General features: G+C 40.9%; 1 protein-coding gene across 7 annotated transcripts in view; it reads right to left on the bottom strand.

Moving 5' to 3' along the window:
- Positions 1–293: 293 nt before the first annotated feature.
- The window catches only part of LOC141139189 (cytochrome P450 2K4-like), a 68,457-nt gene continuing 45,147 nt past the window's right edge, over positions 294–23,603 (bottom strand). For all 7 annotated transcript variants that reach the window (XM_073625106.1, XM_073625108.1, XM_073625109.1 and 4 more), the window contains exons 7-10: positions 23,185–23,326; positions 17,661–17,845; positions 9,117–9,258; positions 294–2,102 (exon numbers count right to left, since the gene is read on the bottom strand). In XM_073625106.1, coding sequence (XP_073481207.1) covers positions 1,924–2,102; positions 9,117–9,258; positions 17,661–17,845; positions 23,185–23,326 — 648 coding nt within the window. In that variant the 3' untranslated portion in view covers positions 294–1,923. The remainder of the gene's footprint in view (positions 2,103–9,116; positions 9,259–17,660; positions 17,846–23,184; positions 23,327–23,603) is intronic.

The following is a 23,603-nucleotide window of genomic DNA, read 5'->3' on the forward strand; positions in this document are numbered from 1 at the left end:
TTATATGGTTTTGGTAAATCTAAAGGAAATTTGTACAAGAAAATTGTAAAAAATTTGTACAGTGTGTAGCCAATTTTAGATTCTTGAATGAGGCTTTAAAACCTTATTATTAGTAAAAGGTTACTAATTGAATATTCAAAGTAATTAGCAGTAATGAACAATTGCTAAGTTAGTGTAATGTTCAGTGTTTCTTCTGCCAGTATGTATGGGTGTATGTGTAAGGGATACCAAAATTAGGCTTCCAGCAGCAGGGATCCATGTAGCTGCACTTAGAAAACTAAAATCAGACTGTGTATAATAAAGGAAGTTTATTAATAGCTAAACAAAACACATTCAAACACCAGCAAATGGAATGTGCAGCAAACATGAAGATATAAGTAAACAATATAGCAAGTTACAAAATACCTAACGAGCAAACCAACTATAACACAACATATATAAAATAGGGAATATGGATCAACAGGGTAAAACTGGAGTTGGCGCAAGGAACAGTCTTGGAGGGGCCAGAACTGGAATTAGAAGCGAGGGGAGCAAGTAAAAGGCAGCAGGGCACAAGATATACAGGATCAAGGAAGAGTGATGGCAACTCCTGATTAGTACAGGGAATGAGTAGGAGCAGGATCATGATCAGGAATAAGGCTCAGGATGAATCAACAAATGGAATCTGGCTATCAGGCAAAACATTAAAGTGAGAGAGAATTGTAAAGGAGGAACTAAATACCCTTCCAGCAGCCAGCATCAGGTAAAGACTAATTGCTGAGATCTGCTGGTTGCTGGGAGACACCCACTGGTGAACACCGTAACTCCAACCTTTTGCTTCAGGAACCAGAACCTGCCGACAGCAGGTGATCAAGTTCCTGACAGTATATTCAACAATGCTAAACCAAAAAAGTTCTGATATTGTTTAAAACAAATGTTAAAACTCCTAACTTGTTTATGTTCCCGCTTGTAAAATATTGCAAACATGTCCACCTCCATCACATGAAACACTAAACCATAATCAAGTCAAAAAGAGAACAATGAAATGCAGTACAATAGGCACTTTTATTTCTAGGGTTCAGAATATGAGTCCTGTACTTTATTTGCCTTAAATGTAATTTATGGACTCCAAAAATGATAACATGCAATATTGAAAAAAAAAAGTCAAGTCAATCAAACCCATAAAGCTTACAATGCATGGCAGCAACCCTAGCCATGACACCACAACATTTTCTATTTCTTTTAGTAATGAGTAGTAGTAAAGATATGGGCTGCAGCAGGAGGGAAAAGAGCAAGATATTGGCTGGAGAAGAGCACAATAATCTGATAAACATACCAGAGGCATGGCTTAAATAGGAATGGGAGGAGCAAGGAGTTCAAGGTTCACCAGAAACAAGGCACGATTGTCCAAAGGCCAGACCAACAATATTTTAAGACGGGGAGCTGTCCAGCAACATTTTAAGCCTTCTGACAACACTTTAGCTTTTATCTCTCACATACTGTACATGGGCCTGAAGAAACGTTCAGAGTTTATTCCGACGGCAAAACTGGTCGTGTGTACGCGGCATTTGTAGGACCACTGCCTGCATTTTATGCATGGGCTGTAAGATGCAGACTTCAGGATGCTATAAAACATTCCCTAAACCATATAGCCACTTAAGTTTTAGGCCCAGCTGGGAAGGAAGATTCTGCAGCATTTAGGCCAGCGATGGAGTAATTGCTGGTCCAGAGTTTATTCCTTTCTTTTGAGAGTTACCACCAGTTACAGAATAGCTAGGCCTGAAATTGAAATAAAACACATCATCTTAAATTAGCTGTTCCAGGAACAACTACAATTTGTTAATATGAATCGGTAACTTAAGCAGAAAAGTTTTTTTTTTATTTCATTTCAACAAAAGATGCAATTTTTTAATAAATTACTATGTATTTTAAGGCAGACTTTATCTATGTTCTGGGGATTGCACACATTTCATATGGTAATGGGGAGTTTGTGGCCCCCAGTGCAGGGTTGAGGTCCAGTACAGCTCCGGGAGGGGCCTGGAAGGTGAAGTGTTGCAGCAGTGTTGTAAAGAAGAGGAACAGCTCCATCTTAGCCAATGTTTCCCCAGCACAGCTTCTTTTTCCTAATAAAAAAAGAAAATTATGTGGTTCATTTGAATTAGTCATAAAGTTGCATCTGTTTATAAAATTGGCCGAATGGTCCTTCAAGATAATCATCAGAATAGTGCAAAATCATGACATTTGACTGACTGGTCCATGTAAGGGTAGCCTAAATAAAGCCTGAGGGCAATGGGATCTTAAAGTAGAACATGCACTTAGTTTCAAGTCCATCTGCACTTTATAGTCCCCCTGCAAAGTCTCACAAATACCTGTTGATCCTGGCATTGACGTCCACCCCTACTCCTGAATTCATAGTGGAAGCACCACTCTCGTATTGGCTGTGCCTGCCTGAACTACAGTTGGATGAAAAATTATTGCAGAGGGACGTGGCTATCAGCATTGTCACTAATAATTGTTAAGCTCATAGCTTGCCACTCAGGACCTGGCACCACCCAACCCTACCCATTGCTTTCTGTATAGTCAGCACAGCCTCCACTGTGAGCTGCAGTGTCTGGGAGAGCGCATGAGACACAAATGAAGGAGAATTTGGCTCAGTTAGGGAAGGTAAAGGAAGTTTTTTCTTTATTTATGAGCCTTATACATCACATAGTAACTGGATTCAGGAATTGTTTAGACTTGGGAAAACCTATATCCTATAAAAATGAACCACCCGATCGCCCACTCAATTTTATTTCATTCCTTGCAAAGCAATCCTTTACTTACCTTGTTCTGCTTTCTGGTTCCCTCGCTGGTGCTGTTTCCAGGTGCCAGGGACTGGTAGTCCAGCATTGTAGATGTGCAGATGCTGGTGGATCATCTTTTACTGAGCTAATCGCTGAAACTCCTAATCTGGTTCCTGATGCTGCACAGCCAATAGGATGTGTCCTTTATCACATGGACAGTGATGTGGACCCCCGAACAAATACTTAAGACTGGAACATCACTAGATTGCATATTTAGGTGCATTGAAAGGGCATTTAAGTAGCTTTTTTTCTGTTAGTGATTGGTTGGAAGGATGAAACCCTGGGTTCCAGTTTTAAGATCTTTGATGTAGCTGACTCACATTGTGGATAAATTGACTCTTTTGCATAGGACAGAGATGAAGATCGGATATTTTTTAGCAACATTTTTTTTTTCTTGCCAACATTTCCCAATTTGTGAAATGAAAAATCCAAATTTCTCTCATTCCTAGTGAAAATGGGCAACATGATCTCTGTAACTGAGTCGAGCTCCTTCCTAATTCTACATACTCTCCACATATCCCAGTTTTAGCTGGCGGGCTGCCATTGACAGGGGAATCCTCAGCAAGCATTTCACCTCAGTAAAATCAGAATATACATATGTTCATCAGATATTGTAATAGCTGATATTGGTTTTAGAAGAAAAGAAAGAGAAAAAATGTTGGAACTTTATATGAGGCCATGACATGTCGTGCATTGGTCTCCATTCCATATTCGTTGAGAAAAAAATAGGAAAAGGGAAATTGGGAAATTAAGCATACAAGTAGAGGTGCCATGGTAGTGAATGGGAGAATATAGGTGAAACGAAAGGGGGGGGGGGGTTTTTTGGTGATATGAAGTGATAGGAAATAAAAAAATAAAGTGTGTAAAAAAGCAATAATAATAAAGTGAAAGAGGTAGCAGAGTAAGGAGGGTCCCCAGGTAAAGTAATCAAGATATATGAAGGTAGTAATCATAGAGATAGTAAAAATACTATGAAAGTGCATTTGCCACCATAAGGCCAAGGGTAACATCCATAGGAAAAAGATTACCTGAAGTTCAAGTGTGTCTGGGGAAATCCAATTGGGAATAAACAGTGCAAACCAAGTAGACCAAAATAGACCATATCTGGTGTAAACCAAGGGGAGTAGAGGTGTAAAAGAAATCTGTCCACCGGCAGAGCCCCACCAACGTCACGTAGCGTGCTAAGAGAGAGGAGGCGACCATGTCAGAGCAAACACTGCTCTTAAATGGGCGCCTATCCTCCCTCGTGGTGCACGCAGATGAAAACCACGTCTGCCCGCGGCGTCAGAAGTGACGTCGTACGCAGGACGTGTGGGCGTGGCGTCAACGCACAGCGCATGCGCAGCCGCAACCCCGACGACCAGAATGGTCGAAATGGGGGCTGGGGGTGACCGCGGTGTGCGTTGCAGCTCCCGGGGCTAAAAGCAGCAGCCCCCAAAAAATGACCTCACAGAGTAAAAACAAAAATTGTAACAATTCCAGTATAGCAAGTGTCCTACCGCTGGCACTTGATACTAGTCAACAAAAAAATCAAAAAAATCATGGAAATAGCAACATATATAAGTGTGTGAATCCATCCAATATTACATTTGAAAGAAAGAGAAAAAATGTTGGAACTTTATATGAGGCCATGACATGTCGTGCATTGGTCTCCATTCCATATTCGTTGAGAAAAAAATAGGAAAAGGGAAATTGGGAAATTAGGACTTTATATGATACACATCACTTAGGTTGAATCAATCAATTAATTGTAGAAATATTTATTGTTAGCCATAATTAGGCACTGTATACCGGTAACATTAATAATAATAAATCAATATGTACAATACAGAATAAAGAAGGACATGATAAGTACATCATATAACAATCCAGGTAATATAATAGAAGTTATTGCACACATGAAATAATGAACCGGCAACATCCCTAATGCATGAAAGGACATAATAAGGAATAAAATAGCATATAAGATTACATGATTGATTCAAACAGTAAAACCCTAGTAAACCCATGATTAATGTGGCATAGCATCAAAAATTCATGCTCGACGCGTTTCGTGGGTTGTTTCCACTCATCAGGAGCAGCTATACATTGGAGGTATCTATAATAGAGTAAAATAAAATAAAATAAAATAAAAATCTTTCATCAATGGTAATTGATCAAAGAATAGGGAGAAGAGGGACATAGAACTTATAGTCCAATCATTCTTACCTATGAGTAGCTAATGTAGAGTATGGGTAATAATGATAGTGAAGATACATCAGAGGTACCAGGGGGCGAAAGACTGCCCCCCCGGGAGCTGAGGTCTTTCGCCCCCTGGTACCTCTGATGTATCTTCACTATCATTATTACCCATACTCTACATTAGCTACTCATAGGTAAGAATGATTGGACTATAAGTTCTATGTCCCTCTTCTCCCTATTCTTTGATCAATTACCATTGATGAAAGATTTTTATTTTATTTTACTCTATTATAGATACCTCCAATGTATAGCTGCTCCTGATGAGTGGAAACAACCCACGAAACGCGTCGAGCATGAATTTTTGATGCTATGCCACATTAATCATGGGTTTACTAGGGTTTTACTGTTTGAATCAATCATATATGCTATTTTATTCCTTATTATGTCCTTTCATGCATTAGGGATGTTGCCGGTTCATTATTTCATGTGTGCAATAACTTCTATTATATTACCTGGATTGTTATATGATGTACTTATCATGTCCTTCTTTATTCTGTATTGTACATATTGATTTATTATTATTAATGTTACCGGTATACAGTGCCTAATTATGGCTAACAATAAATATTTCTACAATTAATTGATTGATTGATTCAACCTAAGTGATGTGTATCATATAAAGTCCTAATTTCCCAATTTCCCTTTTCCTATTTTTTTCTCAACGAATATGGAATGGAGACCAATGCACGACATGTCATGGCCTCATATAAAGTTCCAACATTTTTTCTCTTTCTTTCAAATGTAATATTGGATGGATTCACACACTTATATATGTTGCTATTTCCATGATTTTTTTGATTTTTTTGTTGACTAGTATCAAGTGCCAGCGGTAGGACACTTGCTATACTGGAATTGTTACAATTTTTGTTTTTAATCTGTGAGGTCATTTTTTGGGGGCTGCTGCTTTTAGCCCCGGGAGCTGCAACGCACACCGCGGTCACCCCCAGCCCCCATTTCGACCATTCTGGTCGTCGGGGTTGCGGCTGCGCATGCGCTGTGCGTTGACGCCACGCCCACACGTCCTGCGTACGACGTCACTTCTGACGCCGCGGGCAGACGTGGTTTTCATCTGCGTGCACCATGAGGGAGGATAGGCGCCCATTTAAGAGCAGTGTTTGCTCTGACATGGTCGCCTCCTCTCTCTTAGCACGCTACGTGATGTTGGTGGGGCTCTGCCGGCGGACAGATTTCTTTTACACCTCTACTCCCCTTGGTTTACACCAGATATGGTCTATTTTGGTCTACTTGGTTTGCACTGTTTATTCCCAATTGGATTTCCCCAGACACACTTGAACTTCAGGTAATCTTTTTCCTATGGATGTTACCCTTGGCCTTATGGTGGCAAATGCACTTTCATAGTATTTTTACTATCTCTATGATTACTACCTTCATATATCTTGATTACTTTACCTGGGGACCCTCCTTACTCTGCTACCTCTTTCACTTATGCTTTATTATTATTGCTTTTTTACACACTTTATTTTTTTATTTCCTATCACTTCATATCACCAAAACCCCCCCCCCCTTTTCGTTTCACCTATATTCTCCCATTCACTACCATGGCACCTCTACTTGTATGCTTACACCCTTCCCTAATTATTTATTGATACAGACGCCCTACGGGGCCAACACCTGTTACTATACACCTGGCCCTATCGCCGCCTGCACAGCCATCACCTCAGCTCCCGAGGGGGCAGTCTTTCGCCCCCTGGTACCTCTGATGTATCTTCACTATCATTATTACCCATACTCTACATTAGCTACTCATAGGTAAGAATGATTGGACTATAAGTTCTATGTCCCTCTTCTCCCTATTCTTTGATCAATTACCATTGATGAAAGATTTTTATTTTATTTTACTCTATTATAGATACCTCCAATGTATAGCTGCTCCTGATGAGTGGAAACAACCCACGAAACGCGTCGAGCATGAATTTTTGATGCTATGCCACATTAATCATGGGTTTACTAGGGTTTTACTGTTTGAATCAATCATGTAATCTTATATGCTATTTTATTCCTTATTATGTCCTTTCATGCATTAGGGATGTTGCCGGTTCATTATTTCATGTGTGCAATAACTTCTATTATATTACCTGGATTGTTATATGATGTACTTATCATGTCCTTCTTTATTCTGTATTGTACATATTGATTTATTATTATTAATGTTACCGGTATACAGTGCCTAATTATGGCTAACAATAAATATTTCTACAATTAATTGATTGATTGATTCAACCTAAGTGATGTGTATCATATAAAGTCCTAATTTCCCAATTTCCCTTTTCCTATTTTTTTCTCAACGAATATGGAATGGAGACCAATGCACGACATGTCATGGCCTCATATAAAGTTCCAACATTTTTTCTCTTTCTTTCAAATGTAATATTGGATGGATTCACACACTTATATATGTTGCTATTTCCATGATTTTTTTGATTTTTTTGTTGACTAGTATCAAGTGCCAGCGGTAGGACACTTGCTATACTGGAATTGTTACAATTTTTGTTTTTACTCTGTGAGGTCATTTTTTGGGGGCTGCTGCTTTTAGCCCCGGGAGCTGCAACGCACACCGCGGTCACCCCCAGCCCCCATTTCGACCATTCTGGTCGTCGGGGTTGCGGCTGCGCATGCGCTGTGCGTTGACGCCACGCCCACACGTCCTGCGTACGACGTCACTTCTGACGCCGCGGGCAGACGTGGTTTTCATCTGCGTGCACCACGAGGGAGGATAGGCGCCCATTTAAGAGCAGTGTTTGCTCTGACATGGTCGCCTCCTCTCTCTTAGCACGCTACGTGACGTTGGTGGGGCTCTGCCGGCGGACAGATTTCTTTTACACCTCTACTCCCCTTGGTTTACACCAGATATGGTCTATTTTGGTCTACTTGGTTTGCACTGTTTATTCCCAATTGGATTTCCCCAGACACACTTGAACTTCAGGTAATCTTTTTCCTATGGATGTTACCCTTGGCCTTATGGTGGCAAATGCACTTTCATAGTATTTTTACTATCTCTATGATTACTACCTTCATATATCTTGATTACTTTACCTGGGGACCCTCCTTACTCTGCTACCTCTTTCACTTATGCTTTATTATTATTGCTTTTTTACACACTTTATTTTTTTATTTCCTATCACTTCATATCACCAAAACCCCCCCCCCCTTTTCGTTTCACCTATATTCTCCCATTCACTACCATGGCACCTCTACTTGTATGCTTACACCCTTCCCTAATTATTTATTGATACAGACGCCCTACGGGGCCAACACCTGTTACTATACACCTGGCCCTATCGCCGCCTGCACAGCCATCACCTCAGCTCCCGGGGGGGCAGTCTTTCGCCCCCTGGTACCTCTGATGTATCTTCACTATCATTATTACCCATACTCTACATTAGCTACTCATAGGTAAGAATGATTGGACTATAAGTTCTATGTCCCTCTTCTCCCTATTCTTTGATCAATTACCATTGATGAAAGATTTTTATTTTATTTTACTCTATTATAGATACCTCCAATGTATAGCTGCTCCTGATGAGTGGAAACAACCCACGAAACGCGTCGAGCATGAATTTTTGATGCTATGCCACATTAATCATGGGTTTACTAGGGTTTTACTGTTTGAATCAATCATGTAATCTTATATGCTATTTTATTCCTTATTATGTCCTTTCATGCATTAGGGATGTTGCCGGTTCATTATTTCATGTGTGCAATAACTTCTATTATATTACCTGGATTGTTATATGATGTACTTATCATGTCCTTCTTTATTCTGTATTGTACATATTGATTTATTATTATTAATGTTACCGGTATACAGTGCCTAATTATGGCTAACAATAAATATTTCTACAATTAATTGATTGATTGATTCAACCTAAGTGATGTGTATCATATAAAGTCCTAATTTCCCAATTTCCCTTTTCCTATTTTTTTCTCAACGGATATTGGTTTTAGGTTTAGTGCCCTTGAAGTTTACCAGAGCTACTTGAAACTTATTTCCAACAATGAAATTATTAATGCAAAAAACATGTTGTGTATTACCACTAGAGAATGGAATGAACGCATCAACCTTCTTCAAATTGCCTTTAGAATCAAGAAAATGTTCTGGGTAGAACTCGTATGGTTTTTCAAAGTAGGACTTTTCCCTCAGAACAGAGGATAGCACTGGGATGACTGTGGTTCCCTGCAGGAAAAATAGTCACCAACCAGTTAGCATTTAACAAAAACATAAAGAGATACAGTATGTTGGCATGTTTATATCGAAATAGACTGTCCAGAAAGAAAATGAACATCTAACCACTGCAAAAGTTAATCGCTAATTTTGTCTAATGGCCAGGAACTAATCAGCTATACTTACCTTATTCCTTCCTCCATACTTTACTATAGCTACCCCAAAGCTCTCCCAAAACTGCTGCCATTCAGATTCCCTTCCAGCGTTCTGATTTTTTCTGTACAATGCATACTCAGCAATCATGCATTTTATGTGAGGATGGTCAGGACCTGCCCACATCCCGGAGCACTGGAGAGCAGAGATGAGCAAATTAGCATTTAAACCTTGCAGCATGGTGGTGGGGGTGAAGGAGGCACTGCAAGGTGCATTTTTTAACTTAAAGTGGTTGTAAACCCCTTACATATACCCAGTGAAGTGAATGGCCTTAGGTGATTTACAGAGATGAAACAAATCATCCTACATAAGTTGTACCTGCAGCCCTCTCCTCTCTACATCCCTTCAAAGTGCCAAATTTATACAGCTTGTCTGAGCTTTCAGAAGGCAGGGAGCAACGAGCTAAAGTTACACTCTACAGATGAGGAGAGCTCTGAGAGCTGATTGGAGGGAGGGCACACAGCCCCATTCACACAGCACAGCACAGGAACAAGTCACTGAATTAAAGATATACCAAGACCTCTCCAATATCACGCTGCAGTGCAGAAGGGAATTGCGGCCCCTGCTTGATGTTCTGAGAGCCAGGGCAATAGTAAACCATTGGAAATTCCCTTTCTGCCTCTCAGTGACACATCAGGGTGGCACAGCAAACTTTAAAGTACCAGAAGACCTGGATCACTTTTGCAATACTCTAGCCATCCCACTAGTTGACCTGCCAGACTGGTACAGTGATTTATGACTGCCACCACTTAGGAGAGCCACCTCCATGGACAGCATCAACGAAGCGGGCAACTTTAGCATCAGCCGTCGCCGCACCCACCCTTCTCCGCCACATTCTCCACCAAGAATCCCCGGAGCACCAAGAAATGGCAGCCCCACTGCTTCTCCAGCACATCGCAAAGCTCGCCTCTCCTAGACAGGTAAAAGACTCACGTCTCCCCCTTCTCTCTTTTTTTTTTGCATGACACAAAAAACTCTATCCCCATCAAACTCTATCACGTACTATACAACTTACCTTAAGGACAAAACTAATGGAACATGACTTTTTACTCTCCATGGTCCCAGGAGGATGATTAGCCTTCCCTGAACAAAACCATTTTTACAACCACCCCGGATCCAACAGAGTCTTCCTCACCTGGTCTATCTGTGGTAACCAGTCTGCATGGATGGTACTTCCAGAGCCTAGCCTCCCTAGGTCACCACAAACTATAAATGCCAGACTTCAAAACTCCCAACCACCTACCCTTCCACGAAATAATTTTGCTCTTTAAAATATACACAATAAGGCTAACCTCAGTCTATATAGTCATTTCACTAGAAACACGGTCTAAATCAACTGGCCCACTCACCTTGGAAGACACCACAGAACAACAACCACCTGAACATTACTCCCTGGACCAAAGAGAAGGGAAATGAGAGTAACATGATTAGAGACAAGCTCGAACACCGAGCTTTTACACCGACGCCTCTCTAACTAAACAATAATGACTTACCCCTTACATACAGAAAATTTACACAAAGACACCGAACCTTCAACCTCAAAGCTGCATGATCCCCCTTTGCCCTCAAATAAAGCAATCTACAGCTTACCCCTATGAAAGCAAAATTGACTGTATCGTCCCAGTGAACTTCTACCAGGACAAACCCAGAAACCGCCTTTGGAACCACGACACTCAACAACCAGAGGAAGCTAGACTAACGGACATATTCTCCTTCAAATCGGATTCTATACCCCTTCCACAAAGTACGGGACTCTGACAACAACCCCATCTCATCAATGACTGGGATCAGGTAGCCCACGGGCCTCTACCTTACATCTTCTTAAACCTATCCTTTATAACCACCCAGGGTAGAAACTGACCAATCCAGTACTACTTTCCTCCCAGTCCGAGATTCCACTCTCCTCCTCTTAACTCCATTCATTTCTGTTCTCATCTCCCCTATCAAATCCTCAAATCTCCTCTTCATCCCTACCTACCAACCTTTTTCCACACTATATCCTTCCACACCCCTTTTACCCTACATGCAAGTTGGCTGAATAGTATATGCATGACCATGCAATGTGTCTCCGGGATCCCCCTAAGGACAGATAATCATAATCCGTACCTCTATTATGTTCCTGTTGTAGCTACATAATCTGATGTCTGAGGGTGATATACACAGTTGAGGGTTCTAGCATACCTCAAACTCTGCAATCAATTTCTTTACTCAATTGAACATGGGCATATCCCATACCTCCAATACCATGCCACACTAACTACTTTCCAATCTAGAAAAGATGCGAGAAATGCCAATACATATCTATTACACCATACTTAAGTAAATCCCCCTCAAACTCAGTTGATTTATATAAAATACCTAAGGGTACTACTGTTTTTTTCTGTTGAACATGTGTCATGTAAACCACAAGTTACAAGTTAAAATGTTCTCAACTGTTCTATGCTGCCACCAGACTCTCCAGATATACCTACTACACCCCTGACCTCTGGTATGTTATAGTATATGTTTCTGTTTTCTCTCTATGTTTTAAAGTTTAACCTACATTTTGATGACAAAACATTGAGACTGATATCTAGACTTGACGTTCCTCCTCACCCCAAACAACCACTTTCTCTCCATGCCAAACTGATGAATATCCTAATATAGTCAGGTGAGACCAGAAGGGAAGCCATACCCCTTCTCCGGCTCCCCGACTGAGCTCATCATGAACACACCTCTTTGCCCTATTGTGCTCATAGGGACACAAGATTGCCTCCTCTTGTGTATGGTCACCTACCACCCCCACTCACAGCGGACTCTGGTAGACCCCGCTGACCCACACCTGAACCCCCTCCCCCTATCAGGTGGGACTGCAGGTTCACACTCACATCCGGTATTACCATTCCCCCACCCTTGAAGCATCCTATAGCAACCTGACCTTCACCCCACCTAACAAAAACCTTTTTCTATCTTCAATACAAAGCACCTCCGCTCCCCACCTATCCTACCTTCCTTCTACTCCTCCCCCCCATTTTTTTTTCTCTTTTTCGTTTTTTCCTTTCTTTCCCCCCTTTTTTATTTCTTCACCCACTACGTCCTCTCTGCCTTCTCTCCCTTCTCTCCCTCAGGACGCTACAACCAAAACTTTAACACCCCACACTCGTCATGACTTCACCTAAAATGAAAACCAACAACCTTTCCTGAAATTAATCTCTCTGAATGCCAAAGGCCTAAATATACCTGAAAAATGTTCACAAATCTTATCCAGCATGCGTAGCATGAAAGCAGACGTAGTTTTTCTGCAAGAAACACATTTTTGCTCCAAAACAGTCCCTAAAATTACAAATAACTTCTTCCCCCACAGCTATCATGCTACATCCCCAATTTCTCAATCTAAAAAATGTACCCCTCCAAATTTCAGACACCGTCATAGATGACCAGGGTAGATACATCTTTCTTAAACGCATTCTAAGAGACAAACCGATCACGCTGGCAAACATATATAGTCCCAACTCAGCTCAAGTGCCATTCTTCCGTACCATCGCAGGACTACTATCCACTTTCCAAGAAGGGATCTTAATTCTAGGGGAGACTTCAACGTCCCTCTAGATCCCCTTCTCAACACTTCATCAGGCACGCCCCATCTACCATATCGAGCAATTAGACAAATTAGTGTATGTCTTCAGGATCTCTTACTTCATGACACCTGGAGCACTCTCCACCCAAAGGACAAAGATTTCACCTTCTTTTCTATCCCACGGAACAGGTACTCTTGTCTTGACTACCTATTTCTTACACAACAAGATCTCTCTTACCTGAAGTCAGCTACCAGAGAACCAATGACCCTATCTGACCACCATCCTATCTCAGTCACACTTACCTTTCCTGACAAGATCACCCACTGTCAAATCTGGAGATTAGATTCAAACATTCTCACAGACAAAATCAGAGAAGCAGAGATTTGTAAATGCCTTGTTGATTACTTCCACAAGAACAACACCCCTGATACCTCCAAACTGCCCCAATGGGAGGCACACAAATGTGTAGTAAGAGGAAAGCTCATCTCCCCAGCAGCAGCAATTAAAAAAGAAAAGAAAGGCAGACTTACAGAATTATTCACTAAGCTCAGAACACTTGAAACGATACATAAATGTAACTTGGCTCAAAAGTCCTACATGGAACTTACTGAAACCCGCGTGCTCTTACAGGAAGAATTGGGACGCAATCTTAGGAAAAAAATACACTTTCTCACAGAAGCTCTTTTATGAATTCAGAAATAAATGTGGCCATCTATTAGCCAGGCACTAAAGCTAAAAATACAGTACACCCCAGTAAAACTCCACTCCCCTTCTGGTAATGAAAAACTAATGAAAGATTGTGACATTGCTCAAGAATTTGAAAGATATTATTCCACCTTATATGACCTTAACGCATCTAACCCCCCCCCCACACACACACACACACACACACACACTTCTTCCCCATTGGAAAGGCATAATGAGATTAAATAATTTCTAGACAAATTTGCCCCTAGAGCAATACCAACAGAGGCCACCAAAGAGCTAGAAACTCCATTCACTCTAAAAGAATGGGAACAGGCAATAAAACAATTAAAATCAGACATCAGACAAAAGCCCTGGCCCAGGTGGCCCACCCACAGTATACTACAAGACTTTCTAGGAAACACTAATTTCCCCCTTCTTGAACACTTTCAACTCCCTTTCTTCTGCAAATCCTCTCACACATGAGATGCTTGAAGCCCACATAATGGTCTTTAAAGAAGAGAAAGACCCCACGCATACCGGGAATTATAGGCCAATATCACTACTTAACGTGGACATCAAGATAATTTCTAACATACTAGCAAACAGGCTCATCCCACTTCTCCCCTCAATTATCTCCCGAGACCAAGTAGGCTTCATCCCAGGTCACGAAGCCAGGGACAACACCATCAAGGCAATCAACTTACACCACATGATAACACAAACAAACAAAAAAGGCTTTTTACTATCCCTAGATGCGCAGAAGGCATTTGACAGGGTGTCATGGGACTACATGAGAGCAGTTCTGCAAGCCATAGGCATAGGCCCATATATGATTAGCCTAATATTTTCTTCATATGCGAATCCCTCAGCCAAAGCGAGAGTCAACAACACTCTGTCGAATGCCTTCCCCATCTGAGACAGGGCTATCCCCTATCCTTTTTGTACTTACTCTTGAACCTTTCCTTCGTAACCTAAAACACAACCCAAACATACAAGGGGTCCAAGCAGCCAATATATATAAATACGCTGCATTCACAGATGACATTCTATTATTCCTCACTAATCCACTTACCACGCTACCAGTACTACTAGCAGAATTCCAACACTTCAAAACTATTTCAAACCTTAAAATCAATTTCATCAAATCTTTTGCCCTCATCATTTCTTTATCACAGCACCTAGTAGACCAATGCAAAGAAAATTTCCCATTCCACTGGAATCCAGTCTCAATCACATACTTAGGCATACAACTCCTCGCCAATCTATCAGATTTGTACATGAAAAACCACATACCAATCCTAAACAAACTGACTTATGATCTCAAAAACTGGAATAAACCAATATTCTCTTGGTTTGGCAGAGTGGCTATCTTGAAAATAAATGCTCTACCTAGACTGGTATACATTCTACAGACTATACCCATAAACGTCCCACCAGCATTTTTCAAAACGTATAAAAGTATACGCTCCAGATTTCTCTGGAATGAACTTAAACTCAGCTTAAACTCAGCACAGCTTACCCGACCCAGACACTTGGGAGGGATAGGCCTTCCAGACCTCTTAAACGACCATAAAGCTATACACCTCTCCAGAATAATAAACTGGAATGTCCATTCCCCCTACAAAGATTGGGTCTCTCTAGAAGCATCTGCCACCATCCTCCCCCTCGAATCTCTACCATGGACAACGTCACATCCCAGGGAAAACACATTTTCATCCATTAATTGGACCCGCTCTACAAAGCTTCAATAAGGTATATACTCAAACCACCTTATCATCTATCCCTGGGCCTTTAAGCTTGATAACATTAAATCCAGACTTCCCTCCAGGCATGTATTGCCACAGATCATTGGTCACATGAACAAATTCTAATCCACCAGTTTTATAACCAAGGTAAATTCCAGTTAGCCTCCCACCTAGCCACCCAAATGAAAAAGCCACCCATCCCCCTCTGGACATACTTGCTGCTCACACACTACCTAAGAACTTTAGACAAAAACTCACGGTGCTCAAGACAACTTACTCCCTTTGAAATACTTTGTACTCGAGAAACACCCCAAAACCATCTTATATCTACCGCACACGCTCTACTTTTTGCTGACCAACAATCCAACGATAGTAAACCCTGCAAAAACTGGGAAAGAGACCTCTCCCTATCACTTTCAACAAAAACCTGGGAACAAATTTTCCTGAAAATTCATAAAGGATCAATAAATGTGTCCACACAGGAAAATGGATATAAAATCCAATCTAGATGGTACCGCACCCCAGCCCTTTTACACAAATTCAAACCTACTACACCAGAAACATGCTGGAGATGCCATAAAGACCGAGGCACACTATTGCACATATGGTGGTCCTGCACTCCCATACAAACTATCTGGAAAGAGGTATGTCGTATCACTTCTCATGTAACTTCTTATGATTTAGAATTGAACCCAGCCCAGTTCCTACTACACCACTCACCCCTACCATACTAATCTTATCACAAATCATGGTTTAACAGAATCCATAAAGTTACCAAAATGGAAGAACTAATTCACATCTCCCATGACACTCCTACAAAGTTCGGAGCCAAATGTGCATGCTGGATACACTTTCAGATAACCCCAGAGTACTCACGCTTACACAATCTACCCACATAAGGAAAAACCTAATATTAATACACAATCAGTTCCCCAAACCCGGTAGTACCTCTCCTCTGATACCTAAGCTTTGGCTTAGCACTCCCCACCCTTTCAAGGGCTGTTCCCCTCCAACAGGAACTCCAGTCAGAGTCGCCTACATTTTATTAGCCACTGATATTAGCTCTCATATTCATCTATTTATTTATTTATCTCCCCCCCCTTTCTTTCTTCTTCCACCTCTCCCATCCCCATCCATGTTCCCATTTTCTATACCCACATCGACCCCCCCCCCCCAAATACACTTCGCATACATCACACCCGGCCCTCTTACAAAACCTTACACATACAAAACATACTGTAAACCCTTCCTAAATACTAGTCTTGCTCCATCCCCTGAGGATTTCATCAAGACCACTCAAAAGCACTACTCTCAACCCAACCCTAACTGACTAATACATGGAGCAATTCAAAACCAACTTGGGCATCTAAACTAGGAAGTGTTCTACATAGGAATATTGTATACCCTAAAACACACTATGGGCCCGGACCCACTATGTTACGGTTAATACAGAAGTGACTGTATTTTATTTGCAAATATACCTTGTAGTTCTAAAAAAATATTATTACTGTATGACTCATGTTTAAGCCTTCTGTATGTTATTCTTATACACAAACAAATAATAATATTTTGGAAAAAAATAAAAAAGTAAATATAAATAATTTAAATATAACCAAAAGAAAGCTCTATTTGTGAGAAAAAAACATCTAAAAATTTTGTTTGGGTACAGTGATGCATGACCGCACAATTGTCATTTAAAGTGTGACAGAGCTGAAAGCTGAAAATTGGCCTGGGCAGGAAGGGGGTAAAAGTGCCCAGTAGACAAGTGATTAAAACCTTTTTTCTAATAAATAAATAAAATCAGCATAAGGGATGCTTTTAGTTTTTTTTACCTTTTTTTATTCAAGTTTTAATCTCAGTGCTGATGAACTGCTCCAACCTATTTGCAGCCATCCCCTGTCTATATGCAATCAGTTCAGCAGCAATTACTCCTCATTGCTTTAGGATAGATTACTAATAGTGACAATAATGGACCATGCCTGCTCATTGTCAGCACGGCCACTTATAGTTTCCATCAGTGGTCCATGTGATGGTGACAATGCAGGAACAGCACTGGAGGACAGTAACTCAGTAACAGAAAGTGCCTAAAAAAGGACCTTCATAGGAAGGAGTATCATCAGGAATTATTTGAATGTAAGATGCACATTTCAAAAGATTAAAAACAGCTTTTTTAATGACATTACCATATTATACTTATACTTCAGTCACTTACCTTTGGAATAAAATATCCTCGAAATGTGACATCTTGTGAAGTTGCATGTGGAACACTTCCTGGTGCGATATCACCATAGCGCAGGATCTCATGAACAACGGCATCAGTGTACGGCATTTGTTTCCGGTGCTCTAATCTAAGCTGAGCTGTGCCAATGACTTTTTCAATTTCCTCTTGCACTTTCTCTGTTGACATACAGATATCAGAATGAATTTCTATGAATGCATAGCTCCCAACTGTCTCTGATTTCAGGGGACTGTCCCTGATTCGCATCAAAGTCCCTCTGTCCCTCGTTCCCACTCATTTGTCCCTCATTTTGGTCTGATCTATATAGTTGTATATAAAAAGCACTATTTATCTTTCAAAAATTGTTTCCCAGTGCTAAACCTTTCATCCAATTTGTAAATGTCAAAAGCCAATATAAAGAACTTTTGAGTTTAACTAATCATTTTTTTTGTATAATTCTCATTTAGGGGGACGTGGCAGGGGGGTGTGCCCTATGCCTAAGTAATTCTGCTAATAGGTGTCCCTTGTTCCTGTCTCAAAATGTTGGGAGGTATGTAAATGTATATCCTAAATGAGTACAATTCATCCAAATAGAATGTTCCTCTCCCCCCCTATTAACCCCACACCTAACTCACCAAACAGTTGTTATACTTACCTAACTCCCACTCCAACCTAAACCAACCCGATGTCTTAGATTAAATGGGGGAGTCACACCAGTGCTGGCGTTATTCAGGTTCAACTAGCCAACTGGTTCTAGCCTTCATTCCCTACTCTACCAAATGAAAAAATAAAAATTAGCTTGCACACTGTAGTTAGGTGAAAATGTGCAGGTTGATTTTTCAAAAGAGTGGAGAATTTTCACACAATAAATGACGTGGATATTCACTTCAACTATTCAACCATGTCAAAAGCAACTTCCTGTTTACTGATTTAGCCTAAAACATGATTGGGTATTCCACCAATTTGCTTTTCACATGATTGGTTAATTAAAGTTAATATTTACACAACTTACTGTGTGAAGATTCTCAATTCCTTTAGTTAAGGTGATACAAAATTTTTATTTTTGTTAAAAATAACAAACATGTTATACTCACCTGTTCTGTGCAGTGATTTTGCACAGAGCAGCCCCAATCCTCCTCTTCTCAGGTCCCTCTTCAGTGCTTCTGGCCCCTCCATCCTGTTGAGTGTCCCCACAGCAGGCAGCTTACAATGGGGGCACTCGAGCCGAGCCGCAGCTCCCAGTGTCCATTCAGCCACGGCCCACCCTCTCTCTCCTTATTGGCTCACTGATTTTGATTGGCAGCAGCAGGAGTCAATGGCACTTCGCTGCTGTCTCAGCCAATGAGGGAGGGAGAGTCTCGGGCAGCTCTCTCCTGCAACATCACTGGATCGAGCATAGAATGCATTATAATGCAAATAAAGGTTTTAAAATAAAAAAAACTTCTGCCTATACAACCACTTTAAAGCTGAAGACTGGGTATGGCCATTTTTGTATAGTTAAATTGGTCCAACTTAGACCAATGTAAGTACAGTGCCTTGAAAAAGTATTCACACCCCTTGACATTTTCCACATTTTGTCATGTTACAACCAAAAACATAAATGTATTTTATTTGTTTTTATGTGATAGATCAACACAAAGTGGCACATAATTGTGAAGTTGAAGAAAAATGATAAATGGTTTTCAATTTGTTTTTACAAATAAATATGTAAAAAGTGTGGCATGCATTTGTATTCATCCTCCTGTGTTAATACTTTGTAGAACCACCTTTCACTGCAATTACAGCTGCAAGTCTTTTTGGGGATGTCTCTACCAGCTTTGTACATCTAGAGAGTGACATTTTTGCCCATTCTTCTTAGCAAAATAGCTCAAGCTCTGTCAGATTGGATGGAGAGCGTCTGTGAACAGCAATTTTTAAGTCTTGCCACAGATTGTCAATTGGATTTAGGTCTGGACTTTGACTGGGGCAGTCTAACACATGAATATGCTTTGATCTAAACTATTCCATTGTAGCTCTCGTTGTATGCTTGATGTCGTTGTCCTACTGGAAGGTGAACCTCCACCCCAGTCTCAAGTCTTTTACAGACTCTAACAGGTTTTTATCTAAGATTGCCCTGCACAGTAATGTTTCTCAACTCCAGTCCTCAAGTACCCCCAACAGGTCACGTTTTCAGGCTTCCTATTGTTTTGCACAGGTGATGTGATCAGATTCACTGCCTTAGTAATTACGACAGCCGTTTCATCTGAGGGAAATCTTGAAAACATGACCTGTTGGGGGTACTTGAGGACTGGAGTTGAGAAACATTACTGTACACTATTTGGATCCATCCATCTTCACATCAACTCTGACCAGCTTCTCTATCCCTGTTGAAGAAAACCATCCCCACAACATGATGCTGATACCACTGTGTTTCCCAGTGGGGATGGTGTGTTCAGGGTGATGTACAGTGTTAGTTTTCCGCCACACATAACGTTTTGCTTTTAGGCCCAAAAGTGAATTTTTGGTCTCATTTGACCAGAGCACCTTCTTCCACATGTTTGCTATGCCCCCCACATAGCTTTGTGCAAACTGCAAATGGCTTTCTTTCTTTTTTTGTTTACAAAAGTTTATTTGGAAGACAGGAAATGAAACAGTTACAAATAAAGCAGGGGGGTCATACAGGTAGGGTAAGTAAATGGCTTTCTTTCAACAATGGCTTTCTGCTTGCCACTCTTTTATAAAGGACAAATTTGTGGAGGGCACTACTAAAAGTTGTCCTGTGGACAGATTCTTCCACCTGAGCTGTGGATCTCTGCAGCTCCTCCAGAGTTAAAAGAGGCCTCTTGGCTGCTTCTCTGGTTAATGTTCTTCTTGGCAGGCCTGTCGGTTAAGGTGGACAGCCATGTCTTGGTGGGTTTGCAGTTGTGCCATACTGTTTCCATTTTCAGATGATGGATTGAACAGTGCTCTGTAAGATGTTCAAAGCTTGAGATATTTTTTTATAACCTAACCCTGCTTCAAACTTCTCCACAACTTTATCCCTGACCTGTCTGGTGTGTTCCTTGGCCTTTGTGATGCTGTTTGTTCACTAAGGTTCTCTAACAAACCTCTGAGAGCTCTACAGAACAGCTGTATTTTTATTGAGATTAGGTTACACACAGGTGGGCTCTATTTACTAATTAGGTGACTTCTGAAGGCAATTGGTTCCACTAGATTTTAGTTAGGGGTATCAGAGTAAAGGGGGCTGAACACAAATGCATGCCACACTTTTCAGATATTTATTTGCAAAAAATTTTGAAAACCATTCATCATTTTCCTCCGACTTCACAATTATATGCCACTTTGTGTTGGTATATCACAAAAAAATCCTAATAAAATACATTTAGGTTTTTGGTTGTAACATAACAAAATGTGGAACATTTCAAGAGGTATGAATACCTTTTCAAGGCACTGTATGCATATACCAAACTTGTGGGATCTCCATGGAAGTTGTTTTCTGATTGGAAGAGGTGCAGATTGTAATGTCACTGCCCCACCTCTCCACCTCATCCTATCAGAGAACTATTTGCATTTATTGAGAAAATACAAAGTGTTCTCTGAATGGTGCTTATACCATGCAAGCAATCTTCTGTGTTCACAATGCAGCAGGGCAGCTGTTTGGCATGAGACAAGGAAGCTAGTGGAGATCAAAGTAGTTGCAGTGACTACTACAGTGATTTCCAGCCTCCGCATGCATCCCACAGCTATGGCACATCAATACTTACACTGGTCTGTCACTCTTTAAGAAAATCCAGCAGCTATCTCTGGGGTTTTGTTTGTCTACACACTTAAGTAACATGCATAAAATACTTCAATTGCACTTGTAACCTTATGGAAAGATTGTTGTTAAAATTAGTGGGGGCTTTCTTTATACTCTTCCTATTCAATTTTAAGCTATAACCTGGGCTACCCAATGGCCAGAGAGAGATAAATCACTATAGCTATGTGAGACCATCTTTTCATTTAAAAAAATAGCTTCAGTAGCAGCCTCTTAGAGGACAATTGCTAATTCGATTTGTTCCACAACATGATGAAAATCCCTGCACATGTTCAAAAAAGTTAAAACAATTATTTTCAGACCACAGTCTTCTTAAGGCTTAAATAGAGCACAACACAGCACACTAAACAGAAAGAACACAATGCATGTCAAGGTACAAAAAACACACATTTACCCCTTCCCGCTGAGCCCCAGTGTTACTTTAACTGAATCTTTCTTCCCAGGGGCAGGAAGGACTTCCTGAATGGTCACCTGATTGGGAACTGGTCCTGCCAGCTCTTGATCGTTAATAGAGACTGGGAGCTGTCTCTGTATCTATCCATCCAAGCTGGCCCAAAAACTATTTACTGCACTAACAGGTGCCCTTACTGGGCACGCTATAGTAACTCTATGTAGCCTCAGCTACATATAGTATACAGCACTTTGTTCCAACAATGGGATGGGGACTTTCTGTTCCACTACCGGAATCAGTAAAGTCAGGTTGAGTGCTGCTATGGTATATAGTGATGTTACATAGTTACATAGTAGGTGAGGTTGAAAAAAGACACAAGTCCATCAAGTCCAACCTATGTGCGTGATTATATGTCAGTATTACATTGTATATCCCTGTATGTTGTGGTCGTTCAGGTACTTATCTAATAGTTTCGCCTGTGAAAGGGAATTCCACATCCTTGCCTCTCTTACAGTAAAGAACCCTCTACGTAGTTTAAGGTTAAACCTCTTTTCTTCTAATTTTAATGATTGCTATGAGTCTTGTTAAACTCCCTTCTGTGAAAAAGTATTATCCCTATTGTGGGATCACCAGTACGGTATTTGTATATTGAAATCATATCCCCTCTCATATCGTGTCTCTTCTCCAGAGAGAATAAGTTCAGTGCTCGCAACCTTTCCTCATAACTAATATCCTCCAGAATCTTTGTTAGCTTTGTTGCCCTTCTTTGTACTCGCTCCATTTCCAGTACATCCTTCCTGAGGACTGGTGCCCAGAACTGGACAGCATACTCTAGGTGCGGCCGGACCAGAGTCTTTTATCGTAGAAGAATTCTCGTTTTATCTCTGGAGTTGATCCCCTTTTTAATGCATGCCAATATTCTGTTTGCTTTGTTAGCAGCAGCTTGGCATTGCCTGCCATTGCTGAGCCTATCATCTACTAGGACCCCAGGTCCTTTTCCATCCTAGATTCCCCCAGAGGTAAGTGGCAAGTGACAAGCAACTGCATTTGGTGGAAGGCTTTAATGGTGACCCTATCAACATGGTGTCGGGATGATTGAAGCGCTAATACCGCTAACCTGATACCCACCCCGGTCCTTGGAAAAATATTTTCTTCAACAAAACCGGTCCCCGGTGCCAAAAATGCAGTCAGTGCTGCACTGTAGGTTACTAACACTTAGCACAAATTTTAAAGTTCAGTAAGTACTGGTCAAAGGAAAATTTAAACTCAGGAGGAAAATCCCAGGGTGATGTTCCATGATCAGTCTGAGGTCACATAGCGGCATGTCTTACTTTGTATATTAGGATACTTCATCATTAGAAGAAGGCCCCAACGCAAAGTGGTGGATGTCGTCTCCATTCCAGCCGCAAACAAGTTGGCCACCAGGGCTGTTAAATTGTCATCATGAAAATACAGAGTAGATTCTGGCTTCCCCTAGAGAAACAGAGAGAAGATATTCAGATATTTACTGTAGATGCAATGTAACAACAGTTCTCCGGCAATAATTCTGGGTCTACAACATACATGTCTATTGCAGAACTTTCAGCTCACATCAATGTCCTAGCAGAAAATACAGAGAATATTCCCTAATAAGGACAGACATAAAATCCTAACCGAGTTTCTGACCCTTTACTACTCTATCCAAAATTTTGGCTGGATTCCCATTGAAGTGACCTTATTGGAGGATTTTTTCCTTTATTCTGGTTTTATT

Source organism: Aquarana catesbeiana, linkage group LG04 (genome assembly GCF_042186555.1).
Source record: "Aquarana catesbeiana isolate 2022-GZ linkage group LG04, ASM4218655v1, whole genome shotgun sequence".
Lineage (NCBI taxonomy): Eukaryota > Metazoa > Chordata > Amphibia > Anura > Ranidae > Aquarana > Aquarana catesbeiana.